The following is an 18,557-nucleotide window of genomic DNA, read 5'->3' on the forward strand; positions in this document are numbered from 1 at the left end:
CAATTTATGAACAAGCACATTCTACAAAATGCAAGCAATATTAATGTTGGGAGAAACTGTGGGTGAAAATTCTGACTAATGCATAAGGTTGTTATGTTATTGTGTATTATTAAGCTCTTTGAATCTTGTCCAGCAATGCCTATTATATCACTGCTTTCATTGGGGTTTTACTATGTACATGCTAATGCAATGTACTGTATTGATGGAAAAACATATTTGAAATCTGTGAAAAAACAGTACTACACTCCACCTAATAAATTTGTGTCTTTATGAAAAAACATTTTTAAACATATTCATTTTAATATATTTAATTTGTATTTATAATTGTATGTCCCTTGGTTACAATTTCATAGACAATCATTGCAAAATATCATATTCCTGGTCATAGAGGTAAAAAACATATGGTAATAGTGTATTAAAATATATGCATGGTACAAATGTATTTCTTATATTAGATATCTAAAAGCCCTCTCAAAAACAACAAAATTGTAGCAGAAGCTGTTCATTTTATTTTGAAAATTATAGTAAATTCATACATTTCTGAGAGTTGTGACCTTAAATTTGGTTTAATCATTAAGATTAGTCATCATGCTCTTCAGAAGTACCAAAGGTACAGTAAATGGCTGGCTAAGGGCATATGAAACTCATAATGGGCAGAAATCAGATTAACATAACATGATTAGTTTCCTGAAGACCATTAACAGTGTGCTTTTACTTTGAAATCTGATTTCTGTTGATGAGTCTTAATACAGTTGTGTTTGTTTCATCCATCAAACGAAGACATCTAATATTAAGACAGACCTTAAAATAGAAAAATAGATGTATGTGATTTCTGCATTTGTCTGATACAAAGAGTCAAATTGCAACAAATGTAATAATAGTCTTTCAAGTGTTCTAATGCTACCTATTTTAAGTATTCGATTAAGAAACTTATTTTCCATCATTTTATTGTATTTAAATTATTTAATCATTTATTGTACTGTAATCTGTTTACTTCCAGTGTACTTGATATTGATTAATGCCTCATATAAAGTGTATCTTCAGTATTTACTATACAATATACTCATTTTGATATTCTGAGACAGGAACACATAATATACTAAGTGAAAAACGTCTTGAATTTAGATGGAGAAATTTCATTTTTATTCTTGTGGTCTTGACTGCTTTTTACAGGGATCCTGATTTTGCTATCCTCCCTATCTAACTTGTTTTCTTTTATCTTGATTGGCTAGGAAGTAACAGGAGACAAACTGTGTATGTGAAACTGGGCAGATACTGCAGTGTCAGTCCCTGTACAGCACAGAATGACAGATGTTTTTCTTCCTCTTCAACTCACTGGGACTTCAGAAGACACCTTTGCAACATTACGCACAGTGTTGTGCAACGACAAAAAGGTCTGTACTATACATGTACAAGAACTTTAATCAAAGAGCACCTGAAGTGAAGAAGCAAAAGATCACAAACCTCTTTTAAAAGGCCTTATGGATGGTGAATGGGGAGCTGTGCTTTGCTGAGTTAGTGTAAACAGTGTGCCATGGTCACTACATCTATACCCTCATTCAGCAGGAGAGGGCTGTCACATTGGCATATCACACAGTCAGTCCTGCTCCTGTTGATGGTACTGCTCAACAAACAGGTAGGAGAAAATGACAAAGGACATATTACTCTTTCTAGACTGCTGGAGAAATCTGGAATTCCAGACCTGCTGTCAAACTGGCTGAATAAATATAATATGATATAGTATGAGTTCTTAGTGGTCAGAAAAAATAAAAAGAGAGTTAAATGTCTCTCTTATTACCATCGTATGCAGGTTTTTGGAAAAAAAAATTATTTACTGATATGTTTGTAAAATCTGTGTTCACAGTCAAAGCTGACTGTGAATGATATTTTGTGGCAAGAACAGGGAATATTCTATTGAAATCTTGAATCTGGAAAGAGAATTTCAGTGGTGTATAATCTAATGTAAAGGGCACAGCTCAGGTTGTTCATTTTCTTTCTCAGTGTCTCAAACACTTTTTAACAAATACTGTCTGAATGATGTTCAAGAATGTAGTAATTTGGTCATTATGTAAATGCAGTTATTGCTTTAATTTTAATTTTAAAAAGTTGAGTACATCCTGATTTCAAGCCACTTGTTTTACAGCTTTTTATAACATCGTAGTCAGTTGTCACAGTACTTAGCTTTCTTTTTAAAGGTTCTGTGAGTATATTTTAAGTATTTGGAGAATCTGGGGTCTTTACTGTTTTCTCAATACTGTAGGCTTCTTTAAAAAAATATTTAATCTTTATTATAATGAGGGTAAAAGTGCTGTTTATATTTTAAAGGAAATTTTACTCCAAAGTATTATCTGAAAATTGTCTGAAAAAACAATATAAAAATGTTCATACACATTTGACAGCCGTTTTTGTATTTCTGAAACAGACACTGTTTTAACTCTGTATGTTTTACAGTAATATTACACTTTGTTTCTTACGCGATTGTAATGTGGACATTAAGCAGACCTAATGTACATCTGAACAAAACCATTAAACAGTCTTGTTCATTCTCTTGTCTGTTGAATCTACACAACTTAAAATAGAACATGGATCAAGTTTACATAGTTGAGTCTCTTCAGGCAATTGCTAATTTACTGTACCTTTTTGCTGCACAAGATGAGCAAATGGAAAACAAGCGCTTCATTCTAAATCTGGACACAATATTTACTTTATTTACAATATTTCTTGTTCCCACTCCATTGTACTTCTATGTCTTTTGCTGTCATACCAGTGAGTATAGCCGTAAAGATTAAATACTAATAACAGGCGATTCTATAGTTTTACTGGCAAGCCTGCATGGCTGCACTCAAACTCCTAGAATGTTTTGTAAAGCTGGTAGTTCTAGTGATATGTAATGTAGAGTAACTGCATGTTTCAGTGGTTTTTAGAAGTATGTAAAAATTTAATGTACAAATTCCTTCAGTTTTTACTGCTCTTCTGCATTGAAATATGTAATTGGTTGTGAAACTTGACGTTCAATGCAATTATTTGGGTATTGTCTGAAATGTTAAACTGTTTTTCTTAGAATACTAACTGCATTATTGAATGGGGAATGTTAAAAAAATATTAGATACATTTATTCTTACTCATGTATTATAATAACCTTCCCCAATGACCTGAAGGTCAAGTTTTGAGCATTATGCTGTAACATCCAAAGATATTAACGAGTGGAAATAGTTTTCCTTGTCACTTTAATATTTGCTTCTTCTGTGCTCTAGTTTGTCTTCCCAGAGTGAATGGAAAATAACTTAAAATGCTTTATTAAAGAACTAGATATTGTGCTTTGTCTCTAAATGCATCAAAAATCTAATTAAAATAGAAGCATTTGAAATAAAATCTGCTATATTAAAACCCACAAAACTGATAAGCACCAACAATATTTTTGCTAAAAGGAACAGTGGCTGTTATAAATTATTTGGCTGTGATTGTGGATAATGCTTTGAATATTCCTTTTAATAGCCCTATAGACAGTTTTGTTTTAAATCCTAATTATAACATGAAACTACAGTACAGCATGTAACTATGTTTTGGCAATACTACTGTAGCATGACAGGTTGAAGACAACCACAGTACACTACATTAGCTTAGTTTTGATGAAAATTACATTCAATAATTCAAATGATGAAAACAAAAACATAAAAACATTCCAGTGATTCTCTTCTGGTTGTGACATGAGGGTAAACACCATTAATATGATATTTTGTACTCCCTTTACTAAAAGAGTCTGTAAAATGAACTGGTTGACATTTTGTCCCTGACATTTAATGGTATTGAATGTCCTCTTTGCAGGTGCTTGGTAATGAAACCAATAATTTGCTCAACAGAGTGGAATAATTGACCAAATTATTTTTTTTTAAAAGACAAAAGCCCTCTGATTTTTATTTCGGCAGTGCCATATGCTAACTGATAAGCATGTGTACCTGAAGTTTTCCTTTCTTGGTATCCACTGAATGACCCATAAGCACATGATCGAGTGCTGTAGTACTTCAGCTCAGAACATGTTTATGAAAGGATTATGCTGTTAGTCCTGTACAACCATGCATTTCACTGCTGTTTGTCAAACAGTACATTATCTATAATGTTATAGAAAAATAGACACAGGTGTGCTGCACAGTGTGTGCTTTGCAGATCAGTTTTATCATTTTCATTTGTTTTGTAAGTCCACATTTTTCTATGTGCATTGTACAGTAAATGTACAATCACAGTGTAATTGCTGTGTAAATGTATCCAATGTGTTGTAATTGTTGGAAGCTCTTTGGGTACATGAACATACTGTAGTTTACCATAAATTAGTATGAAAAAGACAAAGTTCATCTTATTACATATTGATACTATACTGTATGTTTTGTCTGTAAGATCCTTGAGAAACTGTTAGCAAAACAAAGGCAAACCATACATGAACACATTATTATTATTACATTACATACTGTAAGCAGGAAATTACTGAACTCCACAGAAAAGGAAAATTAGTTGCCTGCTACAATTCATGAAGAATGAGTAAATTGGTATGTTTCTGTGCTTACTACTACAAAATTAATCATACAGTACGGTATGTAATAAACATTGCTCTACATCTTTTTATATTAGAATTAAAACTTGCTGCAATCCTTCCTGTAATATATACTGTATAATATACATCTGTTCATACAAATATGAAAACATTGGAGAGGTTTATCAAAGAAGTAACAAAACTGTTTTGAAATAATTTAATGTTTATAGGATTGATGGAAATAGACTAGGATAAAACATGACTCAAATAAATGTAGTACACTTTAAACTTCTGACCAGGGGATTTCCTTTCCACTTCTAATTTCTTCTAGTGTGACAGATTAACTGTCCCTGAAATCAGTATTTTTTTAAAGATTGAAATCAAAAGTATAAAACACACAAAAATAGTTTCATGAATAGTTACACAAAGGAACCTTTTTGCTTGTCTGTAATGAGTTTTTATTATTTTATAAGGATATATGTTGTGAGGACAAACTGAAAGAATATAATCTTTTCAATCTCAGTAAAATGTATAAGAGGAGAATTGACCAAGGGCTAAATTGTTAAAAACCAATCAATAAGGTTGATTCAAATAGTAACTTAAAACTGAAATACACAACCTAACATGAAATACCTGTATGCTCTAAGCCAGTTACACAATTTTCTGTAATAAATATGAATTAGATGGACTGCCACACACTGCCACCACATTTAGTAGACAGAAACACTGGAATATTTCAAATAAGTATTATTACTGTGATAGAATAATTTATTATATAATAAAATGATGAGTATAGATGGGATTAATGGCCTATTCTTATTACAACAAAACCCAGTGTTCTTCTCCTGGCAATGGGACTGGGAGTGGTCTGTACTGTACAGTAACTCTGCCGTGCTTGCTGCACCTCATGGTGCAGAATAAAATGTAACACTTATCTTTTATCATTACAAATTAATTTTAGCCCTTGTTTTTTACTTTTTTTTACACAATACAGAATGTTTATGCTTGGGGTCTTGACCACTTTTTCATGTTATGTAAATGACTTAGGTGAACATTTATCTTTTGTCATAATTTCATGGCTGCAATATATCCTGTATTTTGTCATTTAGAAACATTTTAGGTAGAAGGTGTGTTTATATACGTGTTCTCATTTATCTAAATACTGCCACCACGTGGAACATTTTATTTTCTCTACTTTCAACACTTCCAATGCTCAGTCCGCTTGGCAAGCCATTATGAATGTCAAGGCTAGAAAGCAGGTTTGTTTGTTATGTAAAGAGTACACTGACAAATTCTGAAAAGTAAGATTCTGAAACAAGCAATAAAAGCTTTTTTTTCATACCTTTGTGCTTTTAAAAAAAATGCATCTGTCTTTTTTCTCCAGATGGTCATGGGTTCAGGACTTAAAGAAACCATGAGGAAATGGTCTGAATATAGGGCAAATTGTACAAATATGTTAGCCAACAAATCCTTGCAAGGAACTGGTGAGAATCCTAAACACTTGGTATATTTTCATTCCTTATTTTCTAGGACTGTGTTTCTGTAATTAAGAAGAGCACTACCTATTTTCGAATTGATGTTACAAGAATGCTATGTATGTTGTTAGAAAGGCATACAGAATCTATGTAACCTTACTCTGTATAATATTTTACTTCAATATTACTTTAAGTCCTTTTAAGAAGATTTTTTTTGTACAGTAGTTAATAAGAATTGGAATTAGCATATTTGTGCCGTAATCTGACTTCTAAATCTCACGCTCAGTTCTGTTCTACTTTCTCATGTACATTCCATTTTTGGACCTGTAGTTTAAATGACAGTTCCTGCAGATGAAGTCTGCTTACATGACTGAATGTCTTTTTAGGTGTCTACTGCAAAGGAAGTTTTGACAATTTTGCCTGCTGGCCACATTCTCCCCCTGGAATTGTGTCAATTCTCTGTCCTTCCTACCTACCTATATTTACGGAAGGTAAAGTACCAAGATTATTGGTTCATGTTTTCCACAGTTTTGCTCTCCAGTGTATGTTTTATAGTCTGGTATGTCTTATCTGGGTATGTTGTACAGTATGTGGAAAACAATTGTTAAAGTAAAAAAATGTATACGTATGACACTTTAATCTAAAAACAGAGGTTAACCCATTTTGTTTTCTGAATTGAATAAACTATACTGTGGTACTAGTAATATTGGATAATGGATAATGACATCCATGGATATCGAGTAGTTGGCATGTAACAGGTATCATCAACAATAAGTTAGATTTGCAAAATCTGGGTCTATTTTTAACAAATTCATTCTTTTAAGAAGTAAAAAAAAAACATATACAAATCACATACAAAACATTGAGGCTTAAAAAGAAAAAAGAAAATGAATTAAACCAAGAAGATTTTTGTTTCTAGGAATACATAACCTATTATTGTTTTTTTCCATAAGAAACCTTCTGCAAATGAACAAGTAAAAGGTTTATTCCATGCTGAAAAGAGAAGAAAGGAAACACAACGTTTTGGCTGTGGAGCCTTCTTTGGGTGTGTAAAAAAAAAAAAAAGATTTGGAAATCACTTACTAACCATACACATGACCAAGGCACACAAATTCCCTTTGTTTCACAGAAGAGCACAAGACAGACAGTATTCCTTTATTCTCTTTTCAGCATGGAATAAACCTTTTACTTGTTCCTTTACAGCCGAGGCATGCTGACACAGCTCCCTATTTGAACTACTTCTGCAAATTAATACAACTAAATGCAGTCTAGTTGCATCTTAATCAAAGAAGAGGGACAGTAACATGCCCTGTCAAGAGGTATCCAGTGCTGTGTTTAAAATCAAATTAATGTTCTATAACACGTGCAACTACAAAACTTAAGTTTAAAATTAAAATACTCAAGAAACTAGATCAAGAATATAGATCTTGGTCCTAGATAAGTGCAACCTAATGGTCTTTAGTGCACTTCACCAGACAGAAGCATCTGTAAGGTTGAAAATTGATATGCATACTATATTGGTCTTAAAACAGTAATGAAGAACAACCAGCTCTCCAGGCCATATGTGGAAAAATTGCAGAAAACAAACAGAAAATTTTAACAGTTATCCTCAAACAAATAAGATAATTAGTAAATACAGTATACTAACAATAATGGTAAAGACACCTGATTAGGTTCCCAAATGAACTTATAAACAAGAACAAACTTCTAAAGCTGGAGTGACAGAAGTTGTAGGCAAGTTCTGGTGCTTGCTTGTTGAGATATTTTAGCAAACTTCATTTCCTAGGGTGTATTAAAGTGGACTCCATAGAGATGTTAACAGTGGAAAGCAGGATGCTGTTTCGTAGAATTTAGTTAGATTTAAACATGTTACTTAAGTTTTGATACCGGGCTTTTAACAGTTACTTTGTTGCTCTATGTTCACAGGAAGAACTGGTTACCTATACAGAAACTGCACTGATGGAGGGACCTGGCTTACCATTGAAAATTCCAGTGAGATCTGGAGGAATCACTCCGAATGTGCAGAATTCAGCCATCATTTCAGACCACAAGTAATGCAAAATCATTTCAGTGTTCCATGCTTTTATACTAGTATACTAGAGTGTACTGTATCTCTTATGTCAGGTTGGTTCACTTTTCTGAAACTATGGTTAAAGCTGCAGCACATTGCAGTATATTCCTGTATATTCATACAGTAGAGAATCCCAGGAGATATGGGACACCTCTACTTACACCATTTGATACAGTTGGATATGGGTAGAAGTTAAATAACGTCTTATGGCCTGAATACAGTAGCTCTTGCTGTTGTAGTTTTTTTTTTTAAACTCATAGCCACTACCTATAAATAGCAATGTACAGTAGGTTATCTACATTCACACTTTGGGAGTGTGAAAAGTGGGAGGTCAGAAATTTGGGAGGTCAAATTTTAAATGTGCGGTTTTATTAGTATTTCACCTGCTGAGTACTTTGAATGCATCTCTTTTAGCATCTTCCCTCCACCCTATTATCACTCTAGCAGTGGCCTCAGTGGTTCATTCCTTGCAAATGATGAGAGGTTTTGTCAGCTTTACACCTTGATTTTACTTTATCCTATAAATCCCTTTAAACTGCATTTGCTCATCATTTTAATAGAATTTGACCAAAGTCCTGAAACTGTTCAGCAGTTACTGTCCCTAGTAATACAGTATGTATGTATTTGCCTGTTTCTTTGGTTAGAATGGTTCCTCATCACACAGCTTAAGCTTACCAGCTACATTAAGAGCAGTTAGAAAGAAAACCTGTTATGTACAGTATAAAAAGCTCCCACAATCTATAACATTTATGCAGCTCAATAAACTAAAATACCTTGAATTTGTTTTTAAATATCTATTTTTTGTAAAAAGGCTCAATATTGATCTTTATTGTATCATGTCTCCTAGACCTTACCTGAATCACTGAATCTATAATATATGACTGATCCACTTCCTTCAGATTGATTCTGACAATTGTGTATTAAGTATTGATGTTATGTTTTAGCAAGTTGTTTTTATTTTACTTGAATTAAAACAATTGCAATATACTGTACATATCTCAATGGAGTGTATAATGAGTTTGTGAGGGAAGACTTTCACCCCAGCTGCCCAAAATTATTCCTGACACAGGCCTTTATGGCAAAGACTAGTCATTGTGCGCATGTGACAATGATATCACAAGCGTGGCAAGAAAAAAGCCACTCCTTAAAAAAAGCTGCATCAAGTCTCATTTATGTTTTGCTTAAAAGCACCTTAAAGATTCTGTGGTCAAGTGGCAAAAGTGCTGTGGCCAGATGAACTTTTTGGCTGGAATGCAAAATCGTACGTCTGGTGAAAACCCAATACATCTTACCATCCAAAGAACACCATTCCTACAGTAAAGCACGGTGGTAGCATCATCCTGTTGTGGGGGAGTTTCTCTTCAGCCTGGACTGGTGCATTTGTCAGGATAGAAAGGAAGATGGATGGTGCAAAATACAGGGAAATGCTTGAAAAAAACATGCAGCCCTCAGCCAGGAAGTTGAAAATGGGAAGATGGTTCACCTTTCAACATGACAATGACTCAAAGCACACCCCCAAAGCAACCGTACAATGGCTGAAGGACAGGAAGGTGAATGTTCTTGAGTGGCTTAGTCAGAGCCCTGACTTAAATCCCAATCTAAAATCTTGAAGAGGGCAGGCCGTCAATGGTCACCACGAAGGTTGACTGAGCTTGAACAATTCTGTAAGGAGGAATGGGCACATATTCCTCCGTCTAGGTGTGCAAAGTTGGTAAAGATGTATACAAACAGAATCAAGGCTGTAATTCAAGCAAAAGGTGCTTCCATCAAATATTAACTCAGGGGGTGTTCTCTTATCCAAACCAGTTATTCTACTTTTTTTTTCAGAAAGTTTGCTTTCTTTTTTCACTTGGATGTTGCAAGGTACAATTTGTAAATAAAACTAGAAAACATCTGATTTTATTTGTCTTCTTTTTGGGCTTTCGGGAAACAAAAGGTGAACATTTTGGAAGGGGGTGGTGACTTTCTATACCCACTGTACTATATCATTTAATTATTTAGGTGTTTTTCTTCCTTGTGAATTATTTAACCTTTACTTATTGTACATGTCTCCCCCATGACCCTTTATTAGATAAAGTTAAGAAAATGGATGGATGAATATTTAACCATGCTGTTATAGTTACCTTGCTGTATTTTATTTTGTTTAGGAGGAAGAGAAAACTTGGCAATTAGTCCTGCGTATTGTATACACAATTGGTTACTCACTGTCATTATCCTCACTGTCATTGGCTGTCATCATTCTTCTCTTGCTAAGGTCAGTGATATTGGAGAATCATACTTTCAGCATTTAGGTCAAATATGAAAGGAGTTCCTGGCTGAGTTGTTCTACTGAAATACAACCAACTCCCATAATTGCTTATGTAATTGAAAAGCATTTCTCACAAAATGTTGCCCTTGCTCAGTATCAGAGCTCTGTAATTTATTATGACTTGTGGGTCTCTAATTAAACTAAACAATGTTCTTTGATTTTCTGTTCCAGTAAGTATTGATTAATCTCAGGACACAGTATTAAAAAAATAGATTTTTATGTAATATTTTGGTGTTCACAGGTGTAGTGCAAACTTAAATGAGGATCTTTATGTCAGCCGAAACATAGGCCTTTTATAGACTTGACAGTAGAATGTGAATAGAATAAAATGATTTTTCATTAAACAATACTACCTTTTTCATGGTCACCCAGTTCTTCATTACAGAAGCCATGACATGAAAATTGTTATCACAAATTAAAAGCAACATTATTAAGAAGGTCTTATGGTTAATATATTGAATTGAGTTTCACAGTAGACAATGTTTGTTTCTGGTTTGTGCTGCCAGACCTTTTTAGAAGTGTTTACAAGGGATGGGAATTATGGATTTCAAATTTAAAATACCCTACATCAAAAATTACAAATAAAAGGAGACCACAGAGTCTGTCAATCTTGGTCTGTTGCCAATAGTTTGACAATCCAAGAATTCTATTACACCATTTCATAGAGGATTCTATAGAGCAAGGGCATGTTAATACAGCATGTTAAAACATGGCAAAGATTGTTCCTCCTCAATTCTCTGTGAAAGCAAAAGTAATGTTTTATATCCCAAATACTCCTGAAGATTATTTTCACATTTGGCTTTGGGTCCTTGTAACAATATTGATCTTGATGGAATCCCCCAAATTAATTTTGTAAAACATTTTGTCTTGTCTATTTAGGAAACTTCATTGCACAAGAAACTTCATCCATATCAACTTATTTACTTCTTTTATATTACGAGCTGTAGTCATCCTTGCTAAAGAGATCATCCTTTATGAAACATATTCTAAGAGACCCAAGGATGAAACAGGATGGATTTATATTTTAAATTCAGAGGTAACTTGTTTTATATTTACACATTTTTAACATAAAAACACAACATGAATTGGAAAGACTAAGTCAACAGTCTGAGACTTTCACTTACCGCTTGTTATTGTATAATATTTTATGGCTTTCCAGATGTTTAAAACATTTTTCAACTTTTTTCATAAACACAACACTTCTCTATTGGAAGTTGTAGACTAAACTTAGCCTTAGTGCTGCAATTTTATTTCCTGTTTTTTTTTTCCACAGAATTCTCCATTTTGCAGAGCTGTGCAAGTTTTCATGCACTATCTTATTGGTGCCAATGCCTTCTGGCTTTTGGTGGAAGGGATATTTCTCCATACATTGCTTGTCACACCAGTGCTTTCAGAGAAAAGATTATTGAAGAAATATATGGTCATAGGATGGGGTATGTTTCTTACAGAAATGCATTGTGCTCTACAAGTGTACACTATAAATGTCTTTCACACATTTAAAACAATTTTTGAACTACTACCCTTGGATTAATTATTATTAATAGACTTATAAAACACTTTTCTGGACACTCCACTAACAGGTAATGGGGACTCCCCTCCACCGCCAATGTGCAGCATCCACCTGGATGATGCGACAGCAACCATAGAGCACCAGTATGCTCACCACACATCAGCTATCAGTGGGGAGGAGAACAGAGAGATGAAGCCAGTTCTTTAATAATGGGGCTTATTAAGAGCCCATTGGTAAAATCCAATGGGAAATTTGCCCAGGATGCCGGAGTAACACCTCTACTTATTTCAAGAAACGCCCTGGGATTTTTAATGATCACAGAGAGTCAGGACCTCGGTTTTACGTCTCATTTGAAGGATAGGGGCTTTTTACAGTACTGTGTCCCTGTCACTATACTGGGACATTAGGACCCACACAGACCACAAGGTGAGCACCCTCTACTGGCCCCACTAACACCTCTTCCAGCGGCAATCTTGGCTTTCCCAAGATATCTCCCATCCAGGTGCTGGCCAAGATCACACCTGCTTACCTTCAGTGTGTTGCCAGTTGTGATTTATAGGGTGATATAACTCTATCTAGAATATATTTATCTCTATAAGCTTATACATTAAGTCTCATTTGTAATACATGGATGTATTGCAAAGCTGTAAATATTTCATGTTTTTTTGTAATGCTTGACTTTAATACCTAAGCAAAGCAATGACTATGACAAAGCATGACATTCAAAATACAGATTTAAGGCTTTAGTTTAAAATGCTAAAAAGGAAATGAATTTGGGATTAAGAATTAAATACTAAACTAAAAGCTGTGTAAGAGTGGTTTATCAGCCTCTTTTGTTTTACTTTAACACAGATTTGACTGCAATATCAAAAGCAAAGGATGATACTGTAGGTAGACATTGTATTACACCTTTATGTAATTATATTGTACTGTATGTGTGTTTAGATTTTCCAAACCCAGCATTTATGTTTTGCTTCATTATCTGATGATTGAACACATTTGTGAATATTTTTTAAAATGTTTTATATTTTCTCCTTATAAGGAACCCCCATTATGTTTGTCGTGCCATGGGCAGTAACAAAAGCCTTGTATGAAAATGAAGGGCAAGTATTTTTTAGTGTTGTCAAAATATAGATAAACTATACTGTATATGGTAGTTACAATGGTTCAAACTAAGGTCAGTGTAGAATTATATCTATAATTTCTAAGTCTACAACCTCATCTTAACCTAAAACGACCTTCTTAAACTTTATTCATATGACAACTGTAACTCTAACCTTTTTTAGGTAAACACTGAATACAATTAATGAAAGCTTTTTATGATCTACAGTACTATTGAAACAAGCTGAATACTGTATATACAGTCTTATACATACTATACATACTGTATAATAATAACCATTTGTTACTATTTGCTGTTAAATACAGTATGTAAGCAGAGAAAGTTTCCTCTAAATTATTCTCAGCATGAATTGTGAACAAGACATTTTTCTAAAATAGCAAATATTGTAGAAATAATTCAGATAAAGTTACTATTTTACAAAGTTAGTGGTTATATTATTTTCAGGTGTTGGAGACGGAATACAAACATGGGAATCTGGTGGATAATCAGGGGGCCAATACGTTTTTCTATAGCAGTAAGTAATATTTATAAGGACATATTAAAAGTTTGTATTTAATAAAAAGTTATTTTTGGTGCTAATTTGATTGAATCACATCAATGATCTAGAAAGCCTTGTCACACAATCTGAATATTTTATCTTAATAATAACAAAACATCTTCTTGGATAAAGTCTGAATATGCATATTTAGTTTTGACCCTTACAGTATATGGCCCAGTACCTCACTACATCCAGAAAACAGAGAAACTAACAAGTTTTGAGGAGGTTGATTGTAGCTAGACCAGACAAATCATAGCAATGAAGAAACAAAAGATGGGATTTATCTGACGCTGCTCTCAGGTTTAGCAGTACAGAAAGAGCTGACATAATCAAACATAGAACATAAAACATTTATTTGGGATTAAAATGGTTGAGGAGTTGTTAAATGTGCGACTCTTATAGCATGCTGTTATTTTTTTTTAAACTGTCATGATTTTTAGCAAGAATTACCCATGAAATATCAAAGATTTCAATACTGTAATAGAGGCTGTTTGTGTTCATTCCAGGTCAATTTCTACTTATTTATCAAAATCCTGAAATTGCTTCTTTGGAAATTAAAAGCAGAAAAAATGACATTCAATGATTACAAGTTCAGGTGAGTACTTTATCAACTAATGAATGAAAGTCAAGATTTCCATATACAGTATAAAGAGAGTATGTGATAAATACAGTAACTGTTATGAATAAGAAGTAGGAAATTAACAAGATAATGAATATTTCCGCTGAAACAAAACTCTGTATCTATGTCTCATAACACCCCTTTAAAATTATGTAAATTGATTTTGTGCTTTAGATAAATCTGTTCCCTTTATTTTTAAGGCTTTATTGTCAGTGACAGTACAAATTATACTGTATCTACACACTATTAAATATATGTATTAGTATATAGTCAATATGTATACCTTTTTTTTTCCTTTTCGTTCTCATGTTACTACTTCATTACTGCTGTCTGTCCACTGGGTCTCTGTTTTTGTACACAAATAATTCTTAACCCTTATTGTCACCATCTGCTGTCCCAGCATTCTGATTCCATGTTCACTGTTTTATCTCTACCCACACCTCCTCTTGCCCTCCCCGCTCCTCTTTTCCCTTCACACTTTATGCAACCCCTTCCTGTTCTCCCACTTTAAGATCCCACTTATTCTCCACCTTTTTTCCATAGTGGTGGAATACACCTCCCACAGAAATCAGACTGTTCAGGGCCCGACCTCCTTTCAGCTACTAATTAGGACATCTGTATAGACAGTACATGTACTGCTTCAGCTCTCAAATAAATCCTTCAAAACTCTAACTCTATATTGCAATAATCTTTTAAATTGTCATACTGGTAAAGTACCATTGCTAATGGTGTTTATTCACTGTCAGCACAGAATACATTAAATCCAGGTGTTAATATTGCTTTGCTTCTGCATTATCTGCATACTTGTTTAATTTTTACTATTGTATTTTGTTTGCACTTCACCTGCATTGCTCATCCAGATTTGCACTAGTCTTATTGTAATTCTACTAAGTAGGTTGCCCTGAATAAAGGCATGTGCTAAACACATAATAATGTTTATCATTTGAATTAACAGATTAGCCAGAGCCACTCTGGTGTTAATTCCTTTGATGGGAATCCATGAAATTGTGTTTGCATTTATGCCAGATGAGCAGATAAAAGGAAGATATACCAGATCCTTCATCCAACTGACATTAACCTCCTTCCAGGTAAAATATGACTTTCAAACTGAAAGAATAAACATTTTTGTCTTGTATTCTGGACTGTACCCTTCTCAGAACTAAAAACAAGAAGATTGTCATTTGTGCTTACAATACATTGGGGGTGACGTTTGTATTTAAGAAAATGCATGTTTTAAGAGCTTATGACTATTTAAAGGCATTATTTGATGTATATTTTGTAGTGTCATGTATCATGTCCTAAGCGTATAATTTGAAGTATGTGTGTGGGAGGTGATGTAAGAGAATCATCTTAATCTAAGCAGTTTAAAAACCTTCAGAATTAACCTTATTTTATCCATTTTAATGTAAGTAATCTTGCACCTTGATAATCAAGACTACCACAACGATGTTTCTTTAATCAGTAAAAAATATTTGTGCAGAAATTGCAGAAAAGCTTATTAATTAATAAGCTTAATAACAAAATAAGTTAATATGTGTGTTCATAAATTACCAGTTAAGTAGAAGTTACTACTTTTTAAAATCTTGAGTGATCTTAGTGCTTCACAATAATGGTCATATGGTGTTTTCTTTGCTTTAGGGCTTTCTGGTTGCGGTATTGTATTGTTTTGCCAATAGAGAGGTAAGTCTTTCCATTTTACTTCACCTTGACCAGGAAGATAGAAGTAATTACAGTTGAATCCCATTGAGTTCAATCTCAATTTTCAGATGTCAGAATATTGAACAGAAGAATAGTGTAATCTTACAGTTTTATTCACAGATGGATTTGTAAGCATGACAAATACGCTATGAATTTACTTTTCTGATAAGTATAATTAAACGAATTATAATTTAAACTGTACAATTAAGTCAAGATATTTCCTTAAAACTAAAAATATAAAGTTTCTAGTTAGGAACTACTTGACGCCATTTGGCCCATCTAGGGTTGATTTTGTTTGGATTTTGCAAAGATAATTGGTTTATTAACACCAATTCTGAAACCTTCTTACTACAGGGCATACCTTCATTTCTGTACTGTAGCTTGCTACAACTGTGCTTGGAAAGAATGTTTTTATTCTGTAACAGACCATCCTTAAAACTACAATAAGATAATTACTCATTATAATTACTCAATAATTGAGACAAATTGCTCATTATTAAGTTCTTTAGTCTTTTCACTTAAACAGAGTATGGGACAATACTGAGTACAGAGTTTCTAGAATGCAGCACTAAAAATAAAATTGTTCATGAAACTGTTGTGTTAAGAATTAACTGCATGAAAGGATCAACTAATGTTTGTAGATTGTTGCTGTGGCTTTAAAATAGTGCCATTTATTTGAGCACTTGTGTTTTAATAAATGTTTAGAATGTTCTGATGACAGACTGAGTTTTAAAAATGAAGAGAGGTCTTTTAGTGTCCCAGTGTTTACTTTGGAGTGAGGTGAAGATGCAAAATTTGTTTCTTTGGTTTCCAGGTTAAAACGGAGCTCAAAAAAAGATGGCAACTATATCTCTTTGCAAACCACTTTGACTACAGAGAATGCATTGTAGGACAGCGTCTCCGATGCCTAGGAAAGTATTCAAAAAGGCGTCCTACCCATTATTTTGACCACAGTAAGTCCCATGGAGAGAGAAAGAGATCATCAAATGTGCAGCTTTTACAAGTGACAATGAGATCCAGTGGTAACTTGAAACTTCAAAGACCTGTTGGTTTGGAGCACTTTACAAGAGGAAGTGTTTCTAGCAGTGAAGGGGAGGGCACTCTTGGAGAAACGTTAGAGGAAATACTTGAGGAAAGGTAGATTATGGCATGCTTCTCCTAAAAAGACAAGTTCAGTCACATCTTTGTGCAGTATATACAATATATACATATAATTTACAGAACAGTATATTAATATATATATTTATATGTGACATTTCTGGCACAAAACCTCAGAATGACCTTTATATTATTCTGCAAAATTAATTGCATGAGAAACAGTTTATTACTGTACAACTGACATAGCAATTACTTTATTACTTTACACCTGCACATACTCACAGAGTGAGATTTTTTAAAGTATTTAATATAAAGCAAATATAAAATGTTTATTGCTTTTAGATAATCTATCATTGAAGTCATATCCTGCAATATTCTCATTTCTTAGCTTCTAAAACTTTTTTGTGAGATAAAAAGGTCATTTGGGAAGAACTAATATTCGTGTTAAATGTTTTGTTTTTCTAGACTATTTAAATAAACCGGTATGAAACCTGTACCATTATTTTAACTTTTAAATTAGTTTGTTATTAAAAGTTTATTTAAAATGTAAAAAGTTTAATAACTGAGATTAGTTTCATGTTTTAGGAAAGCCATATGTATACACTGGGACAACCAGGATAGGCTGGGATATGAAGACTGAGACCAAATAAACTGAGACAATAATTTGTAAATTCAGTATTATATCTTTGGTGAGATGAAAAGAGGTGATTAATACACCTGAACATTAATTTGTAATTCCCATCCAAGGATCTTATCCAACCAATTCTTTAAAGAAGACCGGGCATCATATTTTGACAAGAAAGCTGGGTGGCTTGTTCGAGACTCTCAAAACCCTTTGAGTAAAAGGTGCCTCCTGTTCAGTGTTTTAAATGTATTCTCTTAGTTTGTGTCATATTTGTTTCTTACTTCATCATTGATTCTGAAGGAGTTCAGTACATTGATTCTGCTATGCTTTTGAGAGTTTTTGTGATTTTACTGTTCAATACTGTAAATTACCCCAAAACAGAGTGCATTTAAAAAAAAAAATCAAACCATGATACTAGTGGAACACCCAAGGTTATAAACACTACCCCCCACCACCACCTCACCCCATCTCTACCCAGTATGGCTAACCTCCCTGTACTCAAAATGTTTGTGATCAAAAGTCAATCAAAATAATGTCAAATACAATTTTGGAACAGGAGAGTCTAGGCAATGGTCAGCCGTGTCCATATCAACATTTTGTTAAAGATGCCCAATGTAAAAAGTGTTACTGTTCTTTTTACATTTCATTTTAAAGTGTCTCTTACTCAGTTTATCCACACTTAATAAACATTTTCATATGAAATAAAATTCCTTTCTGGTCTTGTTTATTTACCTCTTTTCCATGGTATTGCTAATATCATAGGTCAAAATCTCTCAACTTTCTCCAAATCCTGCACTGATCTGACAGAAACTATCCCCTGTGAAAACCCTTTTGTGATAAACAGAGAAGGGGAAAGTATACTGTACATACAGACATGAAAATAGACAGAGCCCTACGCAGCCTATGTCTAAAAGGTTATTATTTGATCTAATTGACAGCTGGAAACATAGTGATAATTTATTCAATT

At 33.5% G+C, this 18,557-nt stretch overlaps 1 protein-coding gene across 3 annotated transcripts; it reads left to right on the forward strand.

The window, feature by feature from the left end:
- Positions 1-1,301: 1,301 nt before the first annotated feature.
- Positions 1,302-18,278, forward strand: LOC102696135 (glucagon-like peptide 2 receptor). Of its 3 annotated transcripts, XM_015356054.2 has the most exons (14): positions 1,305-1,636; positions 5,910-6,009; positions 6,387-6,491; positions 7,927-8,051; positions 10,219-10,325; positions 11,259-11,415; positions 11,653-11,812; positions 12,932-12,992; positions 13,457-13,526; positions 14,057-14,145; positions 15,125-15,257; positions 15,808-15,849; positions 16,682-16,820; positions 17,551-18,278. In XM_015356054.2, the coding sequence occupies exons 1-14, from the start codon at positions 1,535-1,537 to the stop codon at positions 17,613-17,615; spliced, it is 1,455 nt and encodes a 484-aa protein (XP_015211540.2). In that variant the 5' UTR covers positions 1,305-1,534; the 3' UTR covers positions 17,616-18,278. The 3 variants fall into 3 exon arrangements, with proteins under 3 accessions (XP_015211539.2, XP_015211540.2, XP_015211538.2); XM_015356053.2 differs by having other exon boundaries at positions 1,302-1,394; positions 16,682-18,278; XM_015356052.2 differs by having other exon boundaries at positions 16,682-18,278.
- The last annotated feature ends 279 nt before the right edge of the window (positions 18,279-18,557 follow it).

The sequence above is a fragment of the Lepisosteus oculatus genome, chromosome 9 (assembly GCF_040954835.1).
Source record: "Lepisosteus oculatus isolate fLepOcu1 chromosome 9, fLepOcu1.hap2, whole genome shotgun sequence".
NCBI lineage: Eukaryota > Metazoa > Chordata > Actinopteri > Semionotiformes > Lepisosteidae > Lepisosteus > Lepisosteus oculatus.

Excerpts from the sequence above, each read along its gene's own strand:
- LOC102696135 (XM_015356052.2), top strand. The coding sequence starts at position 1,535 with ATGGTCACTACATCTATACCCTCATTCAGCAGGAGAGGGCTGTCACAT. Across the intron at positions 1,637-5,909 it reads TGGTACTGCTCAACAAACAG|ATGGTCATGGGTTCAGGACT; the intron begins GTAGGAGAAAAT and ends TTTTTTCTCCAG. Across the intron at positions 8,052-10,218 it reads GCCATCATTTCAGACCACAA|GAGGAAGAGAAAACTTGGCA; the intron begins GTAATGCAAAAT and ends TATTTTGTTTAG.